The sequence below is a fragment of the Arvicanthis niloticus genome, chromosome 1 (genome assembly GCF_011762505.2).
Source record: "Arvicanthis niloticus isolate mArvNil1 chromosome 1, mArvNil1.pat.X, whole genome shotgun sequence".
Taxonomy (NCBI): domain Eukaryota; kingdom Metazoa; phylum Chordata; class Mammalia; order Rodentia; family Muridae; genus Arvicanthis; species Arvicanthis niloticus.
Window position 1 is genome coordinate 66,208,220 of NC_047658.1, and position 19,117 is coordinate 66,227,336.

General features: G+C 46.5%; 1 protein-coding gene across 17 annotated transcripts in view; it reads left to right on the top strand.

The window, feature by feature from the left end:
* Tenm4 (teneurin transmembrane protein 4) overlaps positions 1-19,117 on the top strand; it is a 1,520,543-nt gene that overhangs the window by 1,305,164 nt on the left and 196,262 nt on the right. For 14 of the 17 annotated variants that reach the window (XM_076938042.1, XM_076938085.1, XM_076938034.1 and 11 more), the window contains 2 exons: positions 6,566-6,664; positions 7,828-8,063. In XM_076938042.1, the coding sequence (XP_076794157.1) occupies positions 6,566-6,664; positions 7,828-8,063 (335 nt within the window). The remainder of the gene's footprint in view (positions 1-6,565; positions 6,665-7,827; positions 8,064-19,117) is intronic. The other 3 variants (XM_076938101.1, XM_076938124.1, XM_034494190.2) reach the window with 1 other exon arrangement.

The window sequence follows — 19,117 nt, forward strand, 5'->3', positions numbered from 1 at the left end:
TACTGTGGGGTCCCCAGCAAGTGACACAGTGCTTGCCACAGCATGGTGGGAGCTTATAATATGTACACAGAAGAGTGGAGGTGGGACAAATAGGTGACTAACTATGCTTAACTGAGTCTTGAGTGGGGAAAAGGGACAGCTTCCCAGTGGCTCCAGAGCCATGTGACTGAAGTCCTGAGGATACAGAGGGGGAGATGAGGAAGCCCAATAGAGCAGTCCGACTTGACAGGTTGTCCCCAAATATTATTCTGCCAATACCCAGAAGAGGCTTCTAAGTAACACATACACGCGTGCACGCGCGCGAGCGCGCGCGCACACACACACACACACACACACACCCTTCTCTCATTGTTAAGCAGAGTCCATGCTGAGAATCTAAGCTAATGTACAGATACCCTAGCAGCTGGTAGGATGACCAAGAGGGATTGCATCTCATCCTGGCAGAAAAAAGAAGTCTATCAGAAGGATGGAGAAGGGAAGCTTCTGTAGACCTGCTCATTTCTTATCCCTCCTGTACCTCTGCCAATCCCCAAGATTAACTGAGTTCTTCTGGGAGGAGCCCGGACCTACTTGTGCCCCCTAGAGCTGGAGTAAGCCCTACATGAGCATCTGTGGTTCTTCTGTGTGGAGCTATGTGCCGAAGGTCCCTCAACCTCTGATCCACTTCTTTGACTGGCTGCAGCATCAAGCACTTAATTGATTTCATAGGGACTGTCTGATTAATAACCCATCAGGCTCTTGTCAGATGCAGGGAAGCCTGAACAGGAGGCTGCCAGACCTCTGCTCTGCCTCAGCCCATCTAAGGCCTAGTCTAGGAGCCTGGAGCCTTTTTTTTTTTTTCTCCAGACTGAATTTGGGAAATAGCCTATGTAACCTCAGGAATGAGGGCTACCCGGCAACCTCCAGGCCAAGCCAACTGTGGTTCCCCAAATGAGACATGATGCCTACTGATGAGGCAAGGCAACCTCAGAAAGTCACTTAACCTGCCCAAGCCTCATTGCTTTATTTGTAAAAGGAGCACTGAAGAGTTTGAAGAGGAAGTCTTCTCTGTCACTGGATGATTTGATCTCAGATGGATATAAGACAAAGTCCACTGCTGTGCAAGAAGCTTCTAGAGGGAGGTAGACCTCTGAAGGGAAGACAGACGCTAATGATGATGCCTGAGGGAGCAAACACAAAAAAGATTCCATTCCATGTGCTTGAGAGCATCCAGAACCATGTCAGACACTCTTCGAGACCTCGCTGGGAGCTTCCAAGTGCTATCCAGACTACATACAATTAATCCCCCAAACTAAGTTATGTTTGAGGTCCCCAAGACCACTTCATGTTTAGCAATTTGCAAATAGTGCTTATGATACTCTGACCTGAGTATGGCCCTGAGTTCATTGTGGTGAAAATAAAAGGGAGGCAACATTGGTAAAGGAAAGGTGTGTGGGGCAAAGTCGGGGCTTCCAACTGAGCCCAAGGTTCCAAAGGCTTCACCTCATGGTGTCACCCAAAAGAGGCATACCCTGATCCCTCAGCAAAAGATACCAGGCAGGAAGCATAGGAAGGACCCAGTGCCCCAGGGTTATAATGGGGATTACCACAGGGACAGCCCCTGACTAGAACATACTGAAATCACACCCTCCTGGTAGGAAAACATGTATGCAGCATTGAGTTGAATGTGTAGTTTGTATACAGTAGAGCAATCACCTTTATCAGTTTACACAGCGACCCTCCTGAAGTCCACTATCCCTAAATGCCAGCTCGGGGCCAGTCTTGGCAATGTCCTTTCACAGCAATCTACACCCTAACTCTTGTTTGCATAAGTAAGTACTCTCATTAGAACACACACATACACACACCACTCATATACATTCACACATATACATACTCATACACACATTCACACACACACATCACACATACACATTCATACATACACACTACATATATAACACACACTATACATATATACTCATACACATACCACACACACACATACAAATACACACACCACTTCCCATTGATAGAGGAAGGACAGGAAGGATCTGAATCATAAAAACGTTAAGTAATTACATCCCACAGTCAGCACATAGGAAGGCTAGAACATTGAGCTATCTGGCTTTAAACTCCCCGTGTCTAGCCACTGTCCAATCACTTCAAGTGGGCCAGATGTGGTGGAGCAAGCACTCAGAAGACTAAGACAGAAGGATGGTGAGTGTGAGGCCACATAGTGAGACCCTGTCTTAAGAATAAGTAAAAAAGTGAAGCGGCTTCCCAAGGTATCCACTGGCAGGTATTGTCAGCAGAGAGAATACTCAGCCCAAGAGATGCGGGACACAGGCACAGAGCCAGAAGGAAGAAGGAGCTGAGTAAGATGGTGAATAGCTGGTTGAAGTAGGAGGACCTACTGACCTCCTGAGAATGACAGATAGAGGTGAGCAGTAGGTTGTGATGGTGGCTGTCCCAGGGCTTTGTGAACAGAAACACAATCCAGCACACTGGCTTATGTAAGCAGACTGGCTGTTGGGTGGGGCCATCCTAAGACCTATTTCTCTTGAAGGTCTAGGGACTTTCCCTTCCCAAAGCCACAGATTTTCCCCTTTTGAGGCAAATTCCTCCTGCCCTAAATGGTATCAGTGGGCCTGGAAGCTCCTGCTTCAGGCTGCTCGGAGACTCATCTGTGTGTAAAAGGGACCAAATTTCTTCCTGCTTCTAGAATAGCACAGCCCTTGCCAGCCAAACCCAGTGCTGCTAAGGCCCAAGTCAAGGGCACCTGCTTTGGACCCCGTAACTGTCTTTTCCTTTCCATGTGACCTGGAAAAGTCTTGGCAAGCCTCAGGTTCCAAGTCTGTGAACTGAGGTAGAAACACTACCCATACACAAGAAGATCATACCTAATCATAAGTCAACCATTCATACCTGAGCTACCTGAAGGGGTTAGCAGGGAGCCACACAGGGCTGTGACCCCAAGTGGGCTCAAGAGTTTGTGTTCCCATGAAAAAACTCCAGGAACCTTTTATTTCTGAAGAGCTAGACATCTAAAGTGTTGGGGGCTCCTTGAGCTGGGAGTCAGGACACCCGTGACTCAGTCTCTGCTCTGCCACTGTGCTGACTTGTGTGAGTTTAGGATCAGGGCACATCTCTCCATGGCCTTCAGCTTCCTCACCAGTCACACAAAGCCAAACAATTTGATCCAGAACTAAAGTTTAAAAAGCACAGAGTAAGGTTATTTCACCACAACCATCTGAATCACCATCACTTTCAGCAAGTGCTGTGTCCCTCTTCCCAGATTCCAAAGTGACCTAAGTGACCAATGCCCATGTTGGCATGCTATCAGAAGCACTTCCAGGAGATCCATCGATGTGCAGCTTGAGAAATCCTTCATCCTGCTCCACTGCCTGTCTGTCCCCTTATCCTCCGGCTCTGGGCTTTTAAGTGATTGTTGTCAGCTCTCTCCCCACTTAAATATGTTTCTATTTTAAATTGTAAAAGTTAAAATAGGGCTGGAGAGATGGCTCAGTCAGGCACTTACTTTCTAAGCATGAAGACATGGGTGTGATTCCCCAGAACCTGAATAAAAATTCAGGATGTGATAGCACATGCTATAATCCCACTGCTGAGGAAACAGAGACAGATGAATCCCTGCGGCTTACTGGCCAGCCAGCCTAGCCTAACTAGCAAGCTCCAGGCCAGTGAGAGACCCTGTCTCAAACAAAGAAAAAGATGGATGATGCCCATGGGGCGGCGCCCAAGGTTCTCCTCCAACCTTCACATGCGCTAGCACACATTAACATCACACGTGAACATGCACACATGTATGTGCATAGACACAAAGATTTAAAGCAAAACTCACTTGATCTAGGCACTTGAAATATCCTACAATTAACATTTTGATCTTATTTCTTGGCCCTATTAAAAAGTCACACTTATTTGTTTCTTTTTGGTGAGGTATAGGCTGGACTCTCTGGAATATAGACTGCTGTCAAACTCCCAAGTGTTCCAGGAAACAGGCTGTGCAGGAAGGCAGCAGAACTCTGTTCAGGCCCGCTGAACCAACTCTGTGGGGGTCTCTGTATGGTAGGTGATGTAAGATGAAGAGAGACCAAAAATCCTTCTTAGAACAAGAGACTAGAGGAGATAATAATACCTTCTGCCGGCTGCTGTCTCCAGGAACTTACTGTTTGTCTGCCATATGCTGGGCAAACCCCTCCTGCATACCCTGAACCCAGCAACACAAAGCTCAGATCTGTTTAGTGACTGCATGCACATACCAGGCAATCTCCTCTGGGCACATAGCAAAAAGCTGGACATGAAGGACACCTGCCTTGCAGAAGCAGAACTGGAATTATAAGAAGAAACATAATAAATATGCAGACAAAGTTCTCTAACATCACTCTGTGTGTGTGTGTGTGTGTAGTGTGTGTGTTTGTGTGTGTGTGTGTGTTTGTGTGTGTGTGTGTGTGTGTGTGTGTGTAGTAAATCAGTGCAAAAGGGTCAGTGAGGTGTGGCTGGAGATAAAGATGGGGAGCTGCTCTGGGCCTGTAAGAAGTCATAGCTCTGGAAGGAGGATCTAAGGGAGTATTTACAGGAGAATGATTCAGGCTTAGTTTATTTGGCAAGGAAGCCAGTGTGTCTGTAACCAGGAGCATGACTTTGGAGTAGCAATCCAAACCAGGTCTTATAAGATCTATTGGCCTGGTCAGGCCTGGAGAGGGTAAAGGGCAGAGAGAGGATCCATATTTCACTTCTGGTTATGTAGGTAAGCAGTTATCACCTTTTAATAGATGTGCAGTGTGATGCAACTGGGGCCTGAATTCAGAATCTGCCTTGTCTCTCAGGCCTTCCATCAGCAGCGCGACCTGCCTAGACAGAATAATGAAGCTGTTCAAGGGACTTCCAACCCCTGCACATCTCCCAGGCACTGTGGGATCCTTGTGGCAGAAAATCCTGGTAGTGATGGGTTCGGGTTCTGTTTTGTAACCCTCCACAGAGCAAGACCCACTAGTGCCTCGTTATCAATGTCCCAGTTACAAACCAGTGTCACTCTGTACTCCACTGTCACAGGGAGGTTGGGACCTCCAGATGGTGCTCTCTCTTTAGTTTGAGGATGTAGTAGGCAAAAGTCAGGCTGTGCAGAGTGCACAGGGTTGTGGAGCAGAAGCCCTGAGCTCTGGGCACTAACCAATCTGGTTCCGGGACAAACTCTGTCACCTCTTCACCATATGATACAACCTCAGAAAAGTTGCTCCTCTGAGCCATGCCCTACCAGCTAGAAGGGGAGATGATAGAGCTGGCCTGATAGGAGTGGGGGTGGAGAATAAATGTGAGTCACTCACAGAGCTCTAGAAGAGCAGACAGTGAGTGATGGCTACAGGATAGGGCAACTGTTTCATGTAAGTATCATCCCAGTTGACCCCATGGCAGCCATACTGTTAGAATCCCCAGTGTGTAGGAAGCATGATTAAGAGAAGTTAAGATCTGTACCCATGGTTACACATCAGGAAGGTGGCATAAAAAAGGCCTCACATCAGAGTACTTTGTGATAAGGCCTGGTAAGAGGCAGAAGGATTCCTTGGCAGGACTGGAACCTAGACCTTGTTTGCTGCCATTTCTCCTCCCTCTAGTATGTCTTATCGTAAGGCAGCAACAGTCCTGAAACTAGCTGGAAGTGGGATCCAGAGCACCTAGCAGGTACGGTTGAGACCCAGAAGGGCAAGTGTGGCTGTCTTCATTTTGGGGTATAGTCAGGTGAATGCATAAGTACTGTAATGCCACCACAGACAAAGAGCCTTTCCTTCTCTTCAGGAAGCTGTCTTCCTTACTAATCGGTTCCTGCCCGGCTCTCACACAGCTGAGGGATGGTGAGACTCAAACCAGGCTCCACATCAACAGAGACTTAAGAAAAATACAGGTTCTTTGGCCCTATCTCAGTACACCAACGGAGTGCTGGGGGTTCTGCTGGGCCTGGGCAGTATACAATATTCCAGAATGTTATTCTTTATAATAGAGCAGGGCCACAAGAGCTCTTGGTCTTCAGAGAAGCCAAGTGGGTGTTTCCAGATGTTGCTTTAGTAGGTGTTTCCAGATGTTGCTTTAGTAGATGTGGGTATGAGTCAAGTGGAGGAGAACATTGGGCTTTGGATCCAGATAAACAAGTTCATTCTTGCTTCGAGCCTTGCTTCTGGTGACCTTGGCAAGTCCCATGATAACTTCACATCCCAGTATCATCCTCTACTGTACTGGGATCACCCTGACTTCCATGCATAGCATCTATCTTGAAAATAATGTGCCTAGGCCACACTGCTGGGCACCTGCCAGTCCTGCTCAGTAAGAACTATAGCTGGATGTCCACAGCTTCCAGCCATGTGGGTTTGTATGGAGAGTTCTCCCTCTGGATGCTCTGTGCCAGGTGGTTTCCTTGCACATGTGGCTTTGCACACTGACCTGCTGCCTGGAACCTTTGTCCCTGCTGGTCTCATGCACAGCCGCACCCAACAGCCACTCTCATTTGTTTCTATACTGTCCCCTTCATCGATGCATGACTCATTGCTTCATTCATGTCTCCATGTGTGCGTAGAAACCTAGGCAAGCAGCCATTCCTAGGGACATTGCAGGACAACCTCATTGAGATGGACATTCTCAGCGCCTCCCGCCATGATGGGGCTTACAGTGACGGGTAGGTGGCACCCCTCCTCGTGCTCCTCCGTGTGTGCTCTCCCTGTCGCTCCTGCACTCGCATGCAGACCCCTGAGACCTTTCCCTGGGAACTCCTCGGGGAAGTGATGCCATGTTGCATGCACATCCCCAAGTCCATGTCCAACTTGCAAGTTTGTCCTTGAAATATCCTATCCCCCACCCAAGCATATTAACAACGGTCTGGTTAATATGCAGCTCTCGGCATCTCATCGGCTGCCTTCGCCATCCTGGAAACCATCTCACAAATCAATTTTTTTTTTTTTTTTTACACAGCGCAGGCCCCGTGTCTTATGTGGCCTTGAGTGTGTGCGCTGTGGTCCAAATGTCTTCTACCCCAGGAGTGTTGGGTTTGTCCTAAGATTGCAGGGCTATGTGGTACAAGTCATGCAGACCACCCAAGCTTTGCATAAGTCCTCCCAAGGCCATGGTTCAGGCCACATTGGGTAGGATCTTTCAACAACTCCTTTGGCCACAACCATGTGCTTTGACCATACTCTGCTGTTTTCAAGACTGCAGCTGGGCTACAGAATGGAATTGCCAGCCTGTCCTCCACACAGCTATCACATGGGCTCTGCCTGCAGCAGCCAGGCTTCTAAGGCTGTGAGGGCAATTGGTACTAGCCATCCATTCATGGGCAGAACTTAGTAGTGAGCTCTTGGCTTCTACCCCCCAAAAAAAACCTTATCAATGTTGACTAGACTTCAGGTATTAGAGAAATAGGAAAAAAAAATAAGTCCCAGTGGCCTACAGGAGACTTTCAGGACTTTAGACACCTCCTAAGCTACTGTAATGGCTTTAGGAAACCGAGTTTATTTCGCAAGACCCAGTCCCTACCCCCAGCTCCACTGTTCCCAGGAAAAGGACTTCAGGGCAACCTCTGTTGAGTGGGTAGTGTCTTTGGCCTCGGGTGGGTATTCTTATGGGTAGCACTGAGTGCTCTGTGGGAACATGTCTTCTTGTGCCCTGTCTGTAGTCTGGTCTGTGACTTCTCTTGACCCTGTCATCTTCCCTGTGATGATTCTTTTTCTCTCTCTCTCTCCAGGCTCCTCTGCATGCTCCTTCTGCGCCTCTATCCTGCAGGTTGGCCTGGGCGCCTGGTTAGCTGGCAGACCCTGACAACTTCCCACCTCTCTCCATCCACAGGCACTTCCTCTTCAAGCCCGGAGGCACCTCCCCGCTCTTCTGCACCACATCCCCAGGGTACCCCCTAACGTCTAGCACCGTGTATTCACCCCCACCCCGGCCCCTGCCCCGCAGCACCTTCTCTCGACCAGCCTTTAACCTCAAGAAGCCTTCCAAGTACTGCAACTGGAAGTGTGCAGCGCTCAGCGCCATCCTCATCTCAGCAACGCTGGTCATCCTGCTCGCATACTTTGTGGGTAAGCATTTCCTCCTCCCCCGCAGCTCCCCATGGCTCCCACTTGGCCAGGGGGCATCAACTGAAGCAACTGAGGCTGCCAAAGGCACTGTACCAGCACCACAGTCATAATACACAGGTTGTACCAAGAAGCCTTGCACTGGTCTTGCCCGTGCCACACACCATAACAACAGCTCTTCCAGGCTCTCCGCTCTCTCCTCTGAGATTGGACTGGGAAGGAATGTTAGGATCTGCCTTACATGTGTTGGTTTTCTAGCACTGAGGCACAAGGCATTGAGGACTCTGAGCTGGTGGACTGGGACATGAGTGTCATAGAGCAGAGTTGCTAAGATGAAATAACAGCTTAGGAGGACTGAGAAGCAGGCTGGCCTCTCCTGTTGGTTCATGTAACTAGGCTGAGAGGCAGGGAGGTAGAGAATTCTATGGGGAAAAGAAACTACCAGGAAAGCTCCAGGTCAGTGTTAGGAAGGGTGGTTATAGAAACTGCCAGAAACTTCCATGATTGTGAAACCAAGATCAGAAGCCAAGGAAATCCTGCATGAGAAACAGCAGGTCCCAGTGAGTAGAGAGTTGGCTCAGAGAAAAGCAAAGGACCAGAGCCATAATGCATGGGAATTTTCTACCTAACCCCAGGGAATGTAAGAAAGTCCTCAGTCCTGTGACTTGTAGCCCTGCTCCAGCAGCATGGATTATATTTGGCATTCTTTGGACGTATTTCTAGCAAAATCTGGTTTCCTACTTCTGATTCCCCTCTTTGGTCCTCTCCTGGGAAAGAGATGAATCTAAAGAGCTTTGAACTTAGTGAGGGTTCTCCAGCCTTCAGGATAATAAGCCTCTAAAAAAAAAAGCATCGAAAGTGGGTTTGCTTTAGCTCTTGGTGCATTTTCCAAGGTTGAAGGTAGGTCATGCTAGCCTGAGAAGGCCATGAACCTGTGGTAAGGAGTTCAGAGAGAATTCTGGAAACAAATGGGATTGTTTTCAGTATAAGCCAGTAAGTAGAAATAGAGCTGACCAGCAGAGGCCAAAGAAAGACAGAATACTTCCCTCTGCCAAGAAGAACCCTCTAGCAAGCTGTCACCACAAATGCAAAGGGAGCCTGCCTTGAAAGGCATTACCATCATGAGGAATGATTAAGAGAACATGTGCCACAACTTCTTTGGGAAATGGAAAAATGTTTCGGACATGGATGGGGTTCAGGGGATGACATAAACTGTAAGCTCTGTCACAATCACCTTGGAGCAAACAGGAAGAACACCTTACTGGATGGACAGAGGACCTTTGAAGAGCTATCTGTGAATAGTTGTGGACCACAGCTAGGTTTTCATTTCACAAAGAAGGAATAAATCTCAGGGCTATTAGAAAGTAGTTACAAAGAACTAGTTAGGAAAACCTGATGGCTTCAACTAAAATAATGACAGTGTGGATGTGGCAAAAAAGGAGGTGGGTATAAGATAACTTTAGGAGAATTTATGACTTCAATTAAAGGAAGTCACTCCACTAATAACATGCCCTTGCTAAAAGTAAATGCATGCTTCTAATAAGAAGCAGAAGGCTGGACCATAGCTACCACACCAAGAAAGACACCAAAGAGGCAAGCCTAGGCACTCCCCTTGTCATGTGGATAGCCCTAGCAAGAACTTGGGAAGAACCTCAGTCTCAGACAGTCCTAGACTTCACTCTCAGCTCTCCCACATGGCAACTGTTGACCCCTGACAGCTCCCTGATTTCCCACAAGGGTGTCTATGAGGCTGGAGTTAAGCAATGCAAGTGAATGCACTGCAGGTATGGGGACCAGCCACCCCTTTCTTCAAGGGCTGGGCACGGCAACCCTGGTACCTGGTGTCTTCTAGCTGATGATGGCTGAAATGGGCATGCAGGTGGGCATCTTGCTTGGCCATAATTACAGACTGTGATGACTAACTTGTAAGGAACTATCAATTATTAAAAATCAAATTAATTGTTTCAGCCAAGCACAAATATCCTTAACAAAGACTCTTTTCCAGCAGACCAACTGATCTAATCAACAGGCAAAAAAGCACAGATATTTAATTAGATTTTTGATGAAAAATTGTGTTTAATTTCAAGTATAATCAATTATTAATTACAGTAATGAGTGAGTCTGACTGGGTTTACTAATTAACTCATTTAAAAATTATGAATAACCTTTTCATTTGTAATTATTTTCTACAGCCTATCAAATTCCAGATAAGAATTGCATCACCTTGCCAGCAGAGGGGGAGGCAGATGCAAAGGGCAGGAAGGAACATTGCTTCTGCTAATACCTGCCCAGGGCAGCCATATCTGGGTGGTGATCCTGACAGATCTATTTGACATTCAGCCTCTGAGTTGGGAACTGTGCTGAGAAATGAGCAGCCACTGACCTTTATATTTCAGACATATTTACTGATATTTTCATGGGAAAATAGAGAAATTGGAGTTAACACTCCATGGAGACTTGCCTTTGGGCCATCTCCTCCTCCTTCCCTCAGAAAGCCTTACTTGGCCAGGGTAGATTTGCCATGCCCCATGGAGGACATTGTCAGGGCCATGTGATGTCTTCCAAGAGGGAAATGTAGCTCTCTTGTTTTTTACTCCAAAGCACTCCCATTCAGACAGGTAACCATGCAGAGACAGGCAGCCATCCAGATGTGCACACCCTACTTGTTCCCTCTTGTTGTGGTTTTCAGATCCTTGCTGGTCTCCATTTGGTTACCTTACCTTTCCTTTTCTAGAGAAATCTGCTTGCAGAGCAACATGGAGATGCACAGGTGATGCCGTGTAGACGGTGCTCTATTCTCATAGCATCTTGAGCATTCTTAGAACATTTTGAATAAAACAAATATATATATGTAGTGTAGAAAACCATCAGTGATCACTGCCTGTCATTCCCAACACCACTTGCTGTTAGTTCTGAGTCTTCCCCATGCTCCCTTTTAGCCTAAATACCTCATTTGTGTTTTCCATCGAAATCTCCTAACTTCCATTTGCAGATGAGGACCCTGGCTGGGACCCAGGAAGCTTAAGTAACTCACTTACTGTCACATGATGTCACATTAGGACATTACATGGTTGCACAGGCATTCTGTGCAACATACTTTTACTCTCTGTAGCTCAGTCTTTCCCCTTATGCTGTAGCTTTCCAATCTTGATATTCTATTGTTTTTAGGGGGAAATGCTTTAAATGTGATCTTGGCATTGGGCCAAATCCAGGACATGCTTCTCTCTGGACACTCATGATGATTCTATGGAATCAGTATTTTTTTTTCGTGGAGAATCTAAAGCTCATGACAACTTTCCAGAATCCTACAGGTAGTAAATGACCTAGACTCGGGATCTCCAAGAGCGTGCCTTTAGGTATGGTGCTGTAGGTCCTGGGCTTGAATGGATGATGCTGAGCTGATAGGCCCCCCTTCAGGCCCCACCTCTGACCTTTATTCACAGGGTAAGCTGAGATACTGTGCTTAACCTCTCAGAAACTTAGCTTCCCATTTCTGTATTGTTCTTATAGTGGGCATGGATGCCATGGTTATCCCATCTTGCAGAAGAAGTAACCATGAGTGGCAAATGGCCCTCAAGAGCCTGGCTTCTGAAATTAAACATGTAACTTTAAGACCTCAGCTCCTCCACTTACAAGCTTTGCCTCTAGTTTCCATGTTCGTTAAATGGAGGCCCAACTGGTTGTATCAAAGGGTTGTCATGAAATTCAAGGAAGAAAGTTTATACAAAGTACCTACCATGCCCTACACAATACACACACACACACACACACACACACACAAATGCATGCATCCACTCACACATGTGAGCTCACGAATGTACAGACACACACACATTAATGCTTGCATGCACTCACACATGTACACACCACACATACATATACACACACACACGCATTACACACTCATGCATACACACGCACACCTAGCACAGAGTAGACACCAAGTGGAAGTTGCAGATTGTTGTTACTTGTGTCATTATCACAAGACAGAATAGCTACATCTTTATCTTTTGAGGGAAGACCTGGTCCAATCTTCTCTTGCTGTAGCCTGCCAGCTTCCCAGCTTGCATTAGTCTCTAGAGCAGCTGAGAAAGCAAACAGGACGCTTGTCAGAGCACATTTGTAGGGACGTCTAGCTGTTCCAGGAGAGCAACCACAAAAGGAACCGTCATCTAAAGGCCCCCTACCCCGTGTCTTTTCACAGACAGAAGCTGACTTTGCTTCACTGACAGTTAGCTGTATCCTCATGAAGCTGACAGCTTCTCTCACTTCTGAACAACAGTGTAAAAGGCAGTAGATGAGCTGCAGATTACAATCTTGAGGATGCTTCAAGCACCTATCTGGCCAGAGAACCTGTGAGACAGGGATGGAGAAAGGCTTTCCATTTAAATAAAGCCCCCAGAGCACCCTGGGATGCTGGCTCTTCTATACCAAGTCTAGGCCCACCCTAGAGGGTGGGGTGAGTTCACTGTACTGTCTCTATGGAAGCATGGTGCTCCCCCGATAGTATAAGGCATTGAGTCTTGTTTCTACTTCTGCATAGTAGAAAGAATAAATAGAGCTGCGTCAGCTAGGCCAAGAGGCACAATGGTCAAGGAGACATCCCTTGCCGGTGGCCTTGGAAGAATGACATTACAGCTCCTCGAACTTCCATTGTCCCAGCCTGAGGTTTGATGGATATAGATGATCCCATTCTGCTCTTTCCAGTGAACAATTCCTTGCCTAGAGGAATTGTGCCAGAAAATCCAGAACCTGTGGTGTCACAAACATGAACTGTAGCCACCTCTGGGTGGGACATTCGTACAAACACAGAAGCAGTGATGGATCTTTTGATTAATTAGGTCACGTTTTCACCTCTCCCAGAAACCGAGTGGGTTGCAAAAACTAAACAAACTCTGTCTCAAAGTGGTGATAGTTTAGTGTATAAATGAGAATGTTGCCAAGCTTAATCACTGTTCTTCAGGAGGCTATTTGAGAGAGCTTTGCTGGGTGGAACATTATCGCAGTTCTGGCTCTGTCGGAGCCTGAGTCATCCAGTTCTGGGGGCCATCTGGAAAGTGTTGGTAGAGGTGCACTTGGGTGATGAGTGTAGTTTGCAGAGAATGTGGGCTCCTAAAGATCACTGACACCTATTTGTTAGTTACTCTTCTCATTGCCATGGCAGACTACCTGACAAAAGCAGTTAAGGAAGGAAGTCAATAAGGGCTCATAATTTAAGAAGGGATACAGTCCATCATGGCTGTGAAGGCATAACAGCAAAAGCATGAGGCAGATGGTTACATCATACATCATCAGAAAGTAAACAGTAGCACGAAGTGGGATCAGGCTATGTACCCTCAATCCCCACCCCCAATGACTCACTTCCTTTAGCAAGGCTCCAACTCTTAAAGGTCCATAACCTTCCAAGACAGTGCCACCAGCTGGGGATCAAGTGTTCAAAATGTTTGGGGAGACATTTCTCATTCAAACTATAGCACCTCATGAACTGGCCTTCAGCGAAGCAGCCATGCCATAGGAAGGGACAGTAGACTTCTCTTCTCAAGAGCTGCAGTATGTATATTCCATGGCCAAGTATCTTGCCCAGAGTCCAACACAAGGTAGCTGTGCTCACAATGGCTTTATTGAAATCAAGGACCTTACATAATGCTTCCGTCTGCTGTGGGTAGTCTACATAGAAAGATATGGGCCAAAGCATGGTGACAGAAATGTTCATTTTCACCTCCTGGAATTCAGGTACAATTAAGATGGACATGAGGACTCGGGAAAGCATGAACCATGGGAGGTAGGGTGATAGGAACCCCTCTCTTATTCCTTATCCACATCTGGCAGCCTCAGGTCTCAGATGTCATTTGTTTCATGAGCACATGCCTGCTACACTTTCGGCCTGGGTGTTATTAGTGAGCAGCTAGGCTCATCTTTTTTTTATCCTTTCTCTTCAACCTCACATCAAGCCTTTTGGACAGAAGTCATAGGTTTAGCTTTAGAGCCCAAAGAATGTGTGTGTGTGGGGGGGGGGGGGGGCGCCACAGAGCCTGCTCTTTCACAAGGAGGAAAAAGTGATGAAGATACAGGGTCCTACACTGATGCCTTTCTCTCTAGGACTGATGCTTCACACCACTGCTAGAGGAATTGCAAACAGCAAGAAGTCTATGAGTTAGACTCTTTTTAACTGACCTCAGACAAATATCTTCCAGCTTCCCAAAAGTCAAAAAAGTCTTGGAGAACAAGTACTCACTCTGTGTAGATCCAGAGGACAAAGTCAGGCATGGGGTGTAAAAAATGTAGGAGTAGCTTAGGAGATGGCCCATTGGGTATAAGCATGAGGACTGGAATTTAGATTCTGAACATCCACAGAAAAATCCTGACATAGTTGCACACTTGCCTGTAGCCCTAATGCAGTTAGAAGGAGGAGACAGAGGGATCTCTGAGGCTTGCTGGCTACCAACCTACCTCTATGGTTGGTTAGAGACTCGGTCTCAACGAAGGAAGGTGGACAGTGGGAGAACATGACACTTGGTGTTCTCCTTTGGCCCTGTGCCCACATGTACAGGCATCTGGGATTGGAGGAGGGGTAAGTACCCAGACTCTGTAGGCCCACAATTTTGTCTGTCATCCCTCCACAGAGACTAACCCTGCCATCCAGGCAAGACCTTGGCTTCATTAAACTCTTACTTTCTTGCTTGTAAGGCAGGAATAAAAATGAACAAACAAGAGACTGGCTGAAATCACTGAAATCATGACTCAGAACATGTTTCAGCTCAGCGTGAAAGAAAGTCTTGCAGCCTGCAGAGCTACCCCACAATAGAACAGTTTGGGGGTGATCTTCCTGGCAGTAAAATTATCAAGCAGTAGGTTGTTTGGTTTGCTTGCTTATCTGTGTGTTTGATTGTTCATTTGTTCTTAATCAGAGAATAATGTAATAAAGAAGCTAGTTGCAAAAGTGAGTGCCATGAGTCACGGAGCATCATGGCTCTGAACTAATGTTACTGGGTCTTGCTCCTTCCCCAAGCATGGGTGATTGATTACCAGAGACTGGAGGCCAGGCTGCTCCTTAGGAACCATGGTCTTCAGCAGCAAGATGGTGGTCAGGAGGCTGGGGGATTTGTGTCTTAATTTCACTCTCTCTCTCATTCCTCTCATCTCTTCTTGATGGAACCCAAGCAGCAGACAGAGCCCCAGGGAGCCACACAGAGAAACCTCACAGGACATGCAACAGGTGGAAGGAAATTCCAGGGCAGAGGGATAGAATCAGCCTCCCACTTCTTAGGATTCTCTCCCACAGCAATACACAGGGCTCTGACTACTAACCTCAGGGTCTAACACTAGCACAGAGATACCACTGTCACTCATGAATGTCCCTCTCACCCTCACACACACTCAGACTCAAGGTTCTAGCCCTTGCTTCTTAAGTCAGTTATTGTAATATGATAGGCACATAGAACACTTTGCCATTTTGTGAGCTCTGACAGGCAGGAGACCTGTCACCATCAGTGTGAGCCAAGCACAGAAAATTCCCAGTCCTCATAATCAGCTCCCTTCCTCACTCCCAGCTCTCTGGAACCCTTCCTTCCCTTCTCAGTCCAGGCACTGTTTGTGAAAAGTGTGGTAAAGATGGCGTTAATTTGCTAGTTTTAAAATCAGTAATTACCTAAAATAATGCCCCAGCTCTAAGTGTTGAAGTGCTGAGAAAACATTAAGATATGCTTTAGTATTTCAAGCTCCTGGAGCAGCAGTGTCTCCTCTATGGAGATGTAGTTCCTCTGGCAACATCTGTCTGTCTGTCTGTCTGTCTGTCTGTCTGTCTATCTGTCACTTCTTTTGGTTTGGTTCTTGTTTATCATCAGCCAGGACCTCACCCAGTAGGCTTTGCTGGCTACCTAGGAAGTTCCAAGGACCTCCCCATCTCTATCTTCACAAGTGCTAGGATTATAAGGTGTACCGTGAATAGATTTTTTTTCTTTCTTTTTTCTTTTTTTAAAACCTGAGTTCTGAGGTTGGGACTCTTGAGTGTCTCTTGGAGTGTCTGTGTGCTGGACTTGGCCTTCCTTAGGTGCAGCAGCCACTGCCTTAGGATAGTGGGGTCAGTTCACAGGTTGATATTCTTTACCTCACAGGTCAGTTTCTTTGTGCACGTGTTTGCAAGCACTACGCAACTCTCTTCCATGTCAAGCTCACATGCTTTATTACATTCCTGCCATTCCTACAGCTGCCGTTGTATATTTGTGGTATATAACACTTCCATGACTTTCTCATGTCTCCACCATTTCCTTCCTTCTGCCTCTATAATGGGATTGCTGGGTAATCAGTGACAGACAGGTCAGTGCTGCAGGATAGGACTGAATCCCAGGACACACTCAGGTATCCAGTTTCCTCACTGTCTGGTAAACATGGAGCTTTGTGTGTAATCTTAGGTTCCTGATATCAGTGGGACATGTGGGTCACAGGTGACTCTGAGACTCAAAGTAGATAGCAGACCTTCATTCTGAAGGGTTCTATGTGCCACATTTTCTCCCTCTCTGTTTTCAAGACTCTCACCCAAGCCAGGCATAGGTATATACTATATACATTATAGTATAGTATGTACCCATATATATAGTATATACATATATAGTATATGCCCATGTATACAGTATATACCCATGTATATAGTATATATTATATGGGTATGATATATATTATATTATATTATATTATATTATATTATAATCCCTGCAACCTGGAGGCTGGTATAAGACAGTGAGTTTGAAGGCAGCCTGAGCTGCATATCCAGACATTATCTCAACAAACTCTAATTAAGAACATCTTTACTTAAATGTCATTATTCAAGGACGCCTTTGACACTCACACTAGGCCAGCAACTTAGTTATATGTCTTCCTGTAGCCTGTGGTCATGTCCACAGTCACATCTAAATCATTGTGACACTGAGTGGTGACTATCAATCTCCACCACTAGGCTACACACACCATGGAGATAGAAACTGTTCCCATCAAGCAATGGGAACACAACCTCTTATGTCCAGGCTCGGCATGTGTCTGGCCAAAGTTTCTTGGAAGAAAGATAGAAGGAAAAACACTGAGGCTAGAATCAGCTGACACCAGATGGGGTGGGAGGGACAAGGACAGAAGCATAGAGGTTCCAAAGCTTTTCGTGCATCTAAGATCCAAAGTCTAGAACACATGAGAGTGAAAAATGCCTGCTGGAAATGGGGTTGGGGGAGGGAGTAGAAGAGTGGGGACCAGAGGTGGCTCTGTGGGACCAGCGGGCTCTATGCCTTAGTCTGTTTCTGGTTACTGTGCAATATTATGCAAGAACCCCTATTTTGATGAACCTTTCTCCTGGCCTGTTAATGCAATTAGCAAGCTATTTTGGATAAAGTGACTTGTTGGCACACAGTACTTACTTGTAATAGCCACTAGCAAGGACAGTCTGTCTCCTGGCACTATGACAGACAGGACACATTGAATCTATGGGCCAAGCAGCTCCTGAGTATGGAAATGTCCCAAAGACAGACTCAAGTTTATGGGTGTGTTCACTTTTAATAACAGCAATCCAGACAGTCAAGCCCAGTGGGGAGGCAGCACAGGAATGGTGGGCAGGAGGCAACCATAGCTGCATCTCAGGATGCTTCTGCAACTTCCCCCAGTGAATGTGAAAAAGCTGTGGTTTTACAGATTTCTAGAGTTCTTGGAAGGAATTTTTCCTTCAGTCTTGTTTTTATTCCGGAGTCAATACTGTGTGGTCACATAATTTAAGTCCACCTATACAGGAGAGACTGGTCTCTCTAGTGGCCTTTTTTTCACTTTGTGGCATCTGTAATGGTAAAGTTAGTTCTATCACGGTGTCACATGGGATGCTGAGGCCTAGGACAGGGCTTGGAAGGAGAGCTTGGTCGCTCTTCACAGCATGCAGCAGAGAAGAATGGGGGACGGAGGGGAGCAGTGGTTGTAAATACACAGTGCTTTTTCTTCCACTGTGTTTTCTCATCTCAGTAAAACAGCAAGGCCATATACAGCCTGTCCTTCTAAGGACAGCAATGCAGTCTTCCAGTCAAAGCAGACTTCTTGTCCAGTTGGACCTGCATCCTAAACCCCTGCTTATAAAATCAGTATTGATTCCCCACCCTTCTGTGTGTGTGTGTGTGTGTGTGTGTGTGTGTGTGTGTGTGTACGCATGCATGTGTTTGAAGGGGTGTGCACACATAGTATGAGTATGTGAGAACATGGTGGGCAGAAGACAACCTTAGGTATCCTTCCTCAGGCACCATCTATCTTTATTTGAGTTAGCATTTCTTACTGGTTTAGGACTCATCAAGGAGGCTAGGTTGGTACCCAGCAAGCCCACAGGAGCTGCCCACCTCTACCTGTGCAGAGCTGAAATGACCAGAGGTAGTCGTGCCTGGCTTGCTTCTTTCTTTCTGTCTTTCATTCTCTCTCTCTCTCTCTCTCTCTCTCTCTCTCTCTCTCTCTCTCTCTCTCTCTTTCTTTCTTTCTTCCTGTGAGTTCTAGGAATCAAACTCTGATCCTTGTGCTTCCAAGCAAACACTTTGATGAATCATCACTCAGCTTTCCTCTTTGGTAATTTATCAATTAATATGTAAGTAGTCTTTTGAGTCATGGATAAGACAGCATCTGCAAAAGGTCTAGTCTAGCACCAAGGCTTTGAGTGCACCCAGATCTCACTGATTTAACCTGCTTGGGTTCCAGACCCTAGGACCATCTCGGGCTTTTGGTAATCTGTAATTAGTAAACAGAGCATCCCATACTCAGTGAGAAGGAGCACTGACCCATCTGCTTCACTGTGTCCTCCTGGACTGTGACTGACAGAGCTGGATATGTTGCTTAATGCCTTAGAGTCATCCAGGAGTTTCAAGAGAGCCCGATGTGCTAGGAACTCCTAGCAAAATGAGGTGGTTGTTAACACTATGGCACTGGACTTTGAACCTCATCTCTGTGGGGTCCCCCAAGAGACACTAATTCATTCTAGTCAGGATGTTCAGCTAAAACTTCCACAAAAGGTGGAGTTTGCAAATCAAGGAAGATGTTGAGAGAAAAAATAT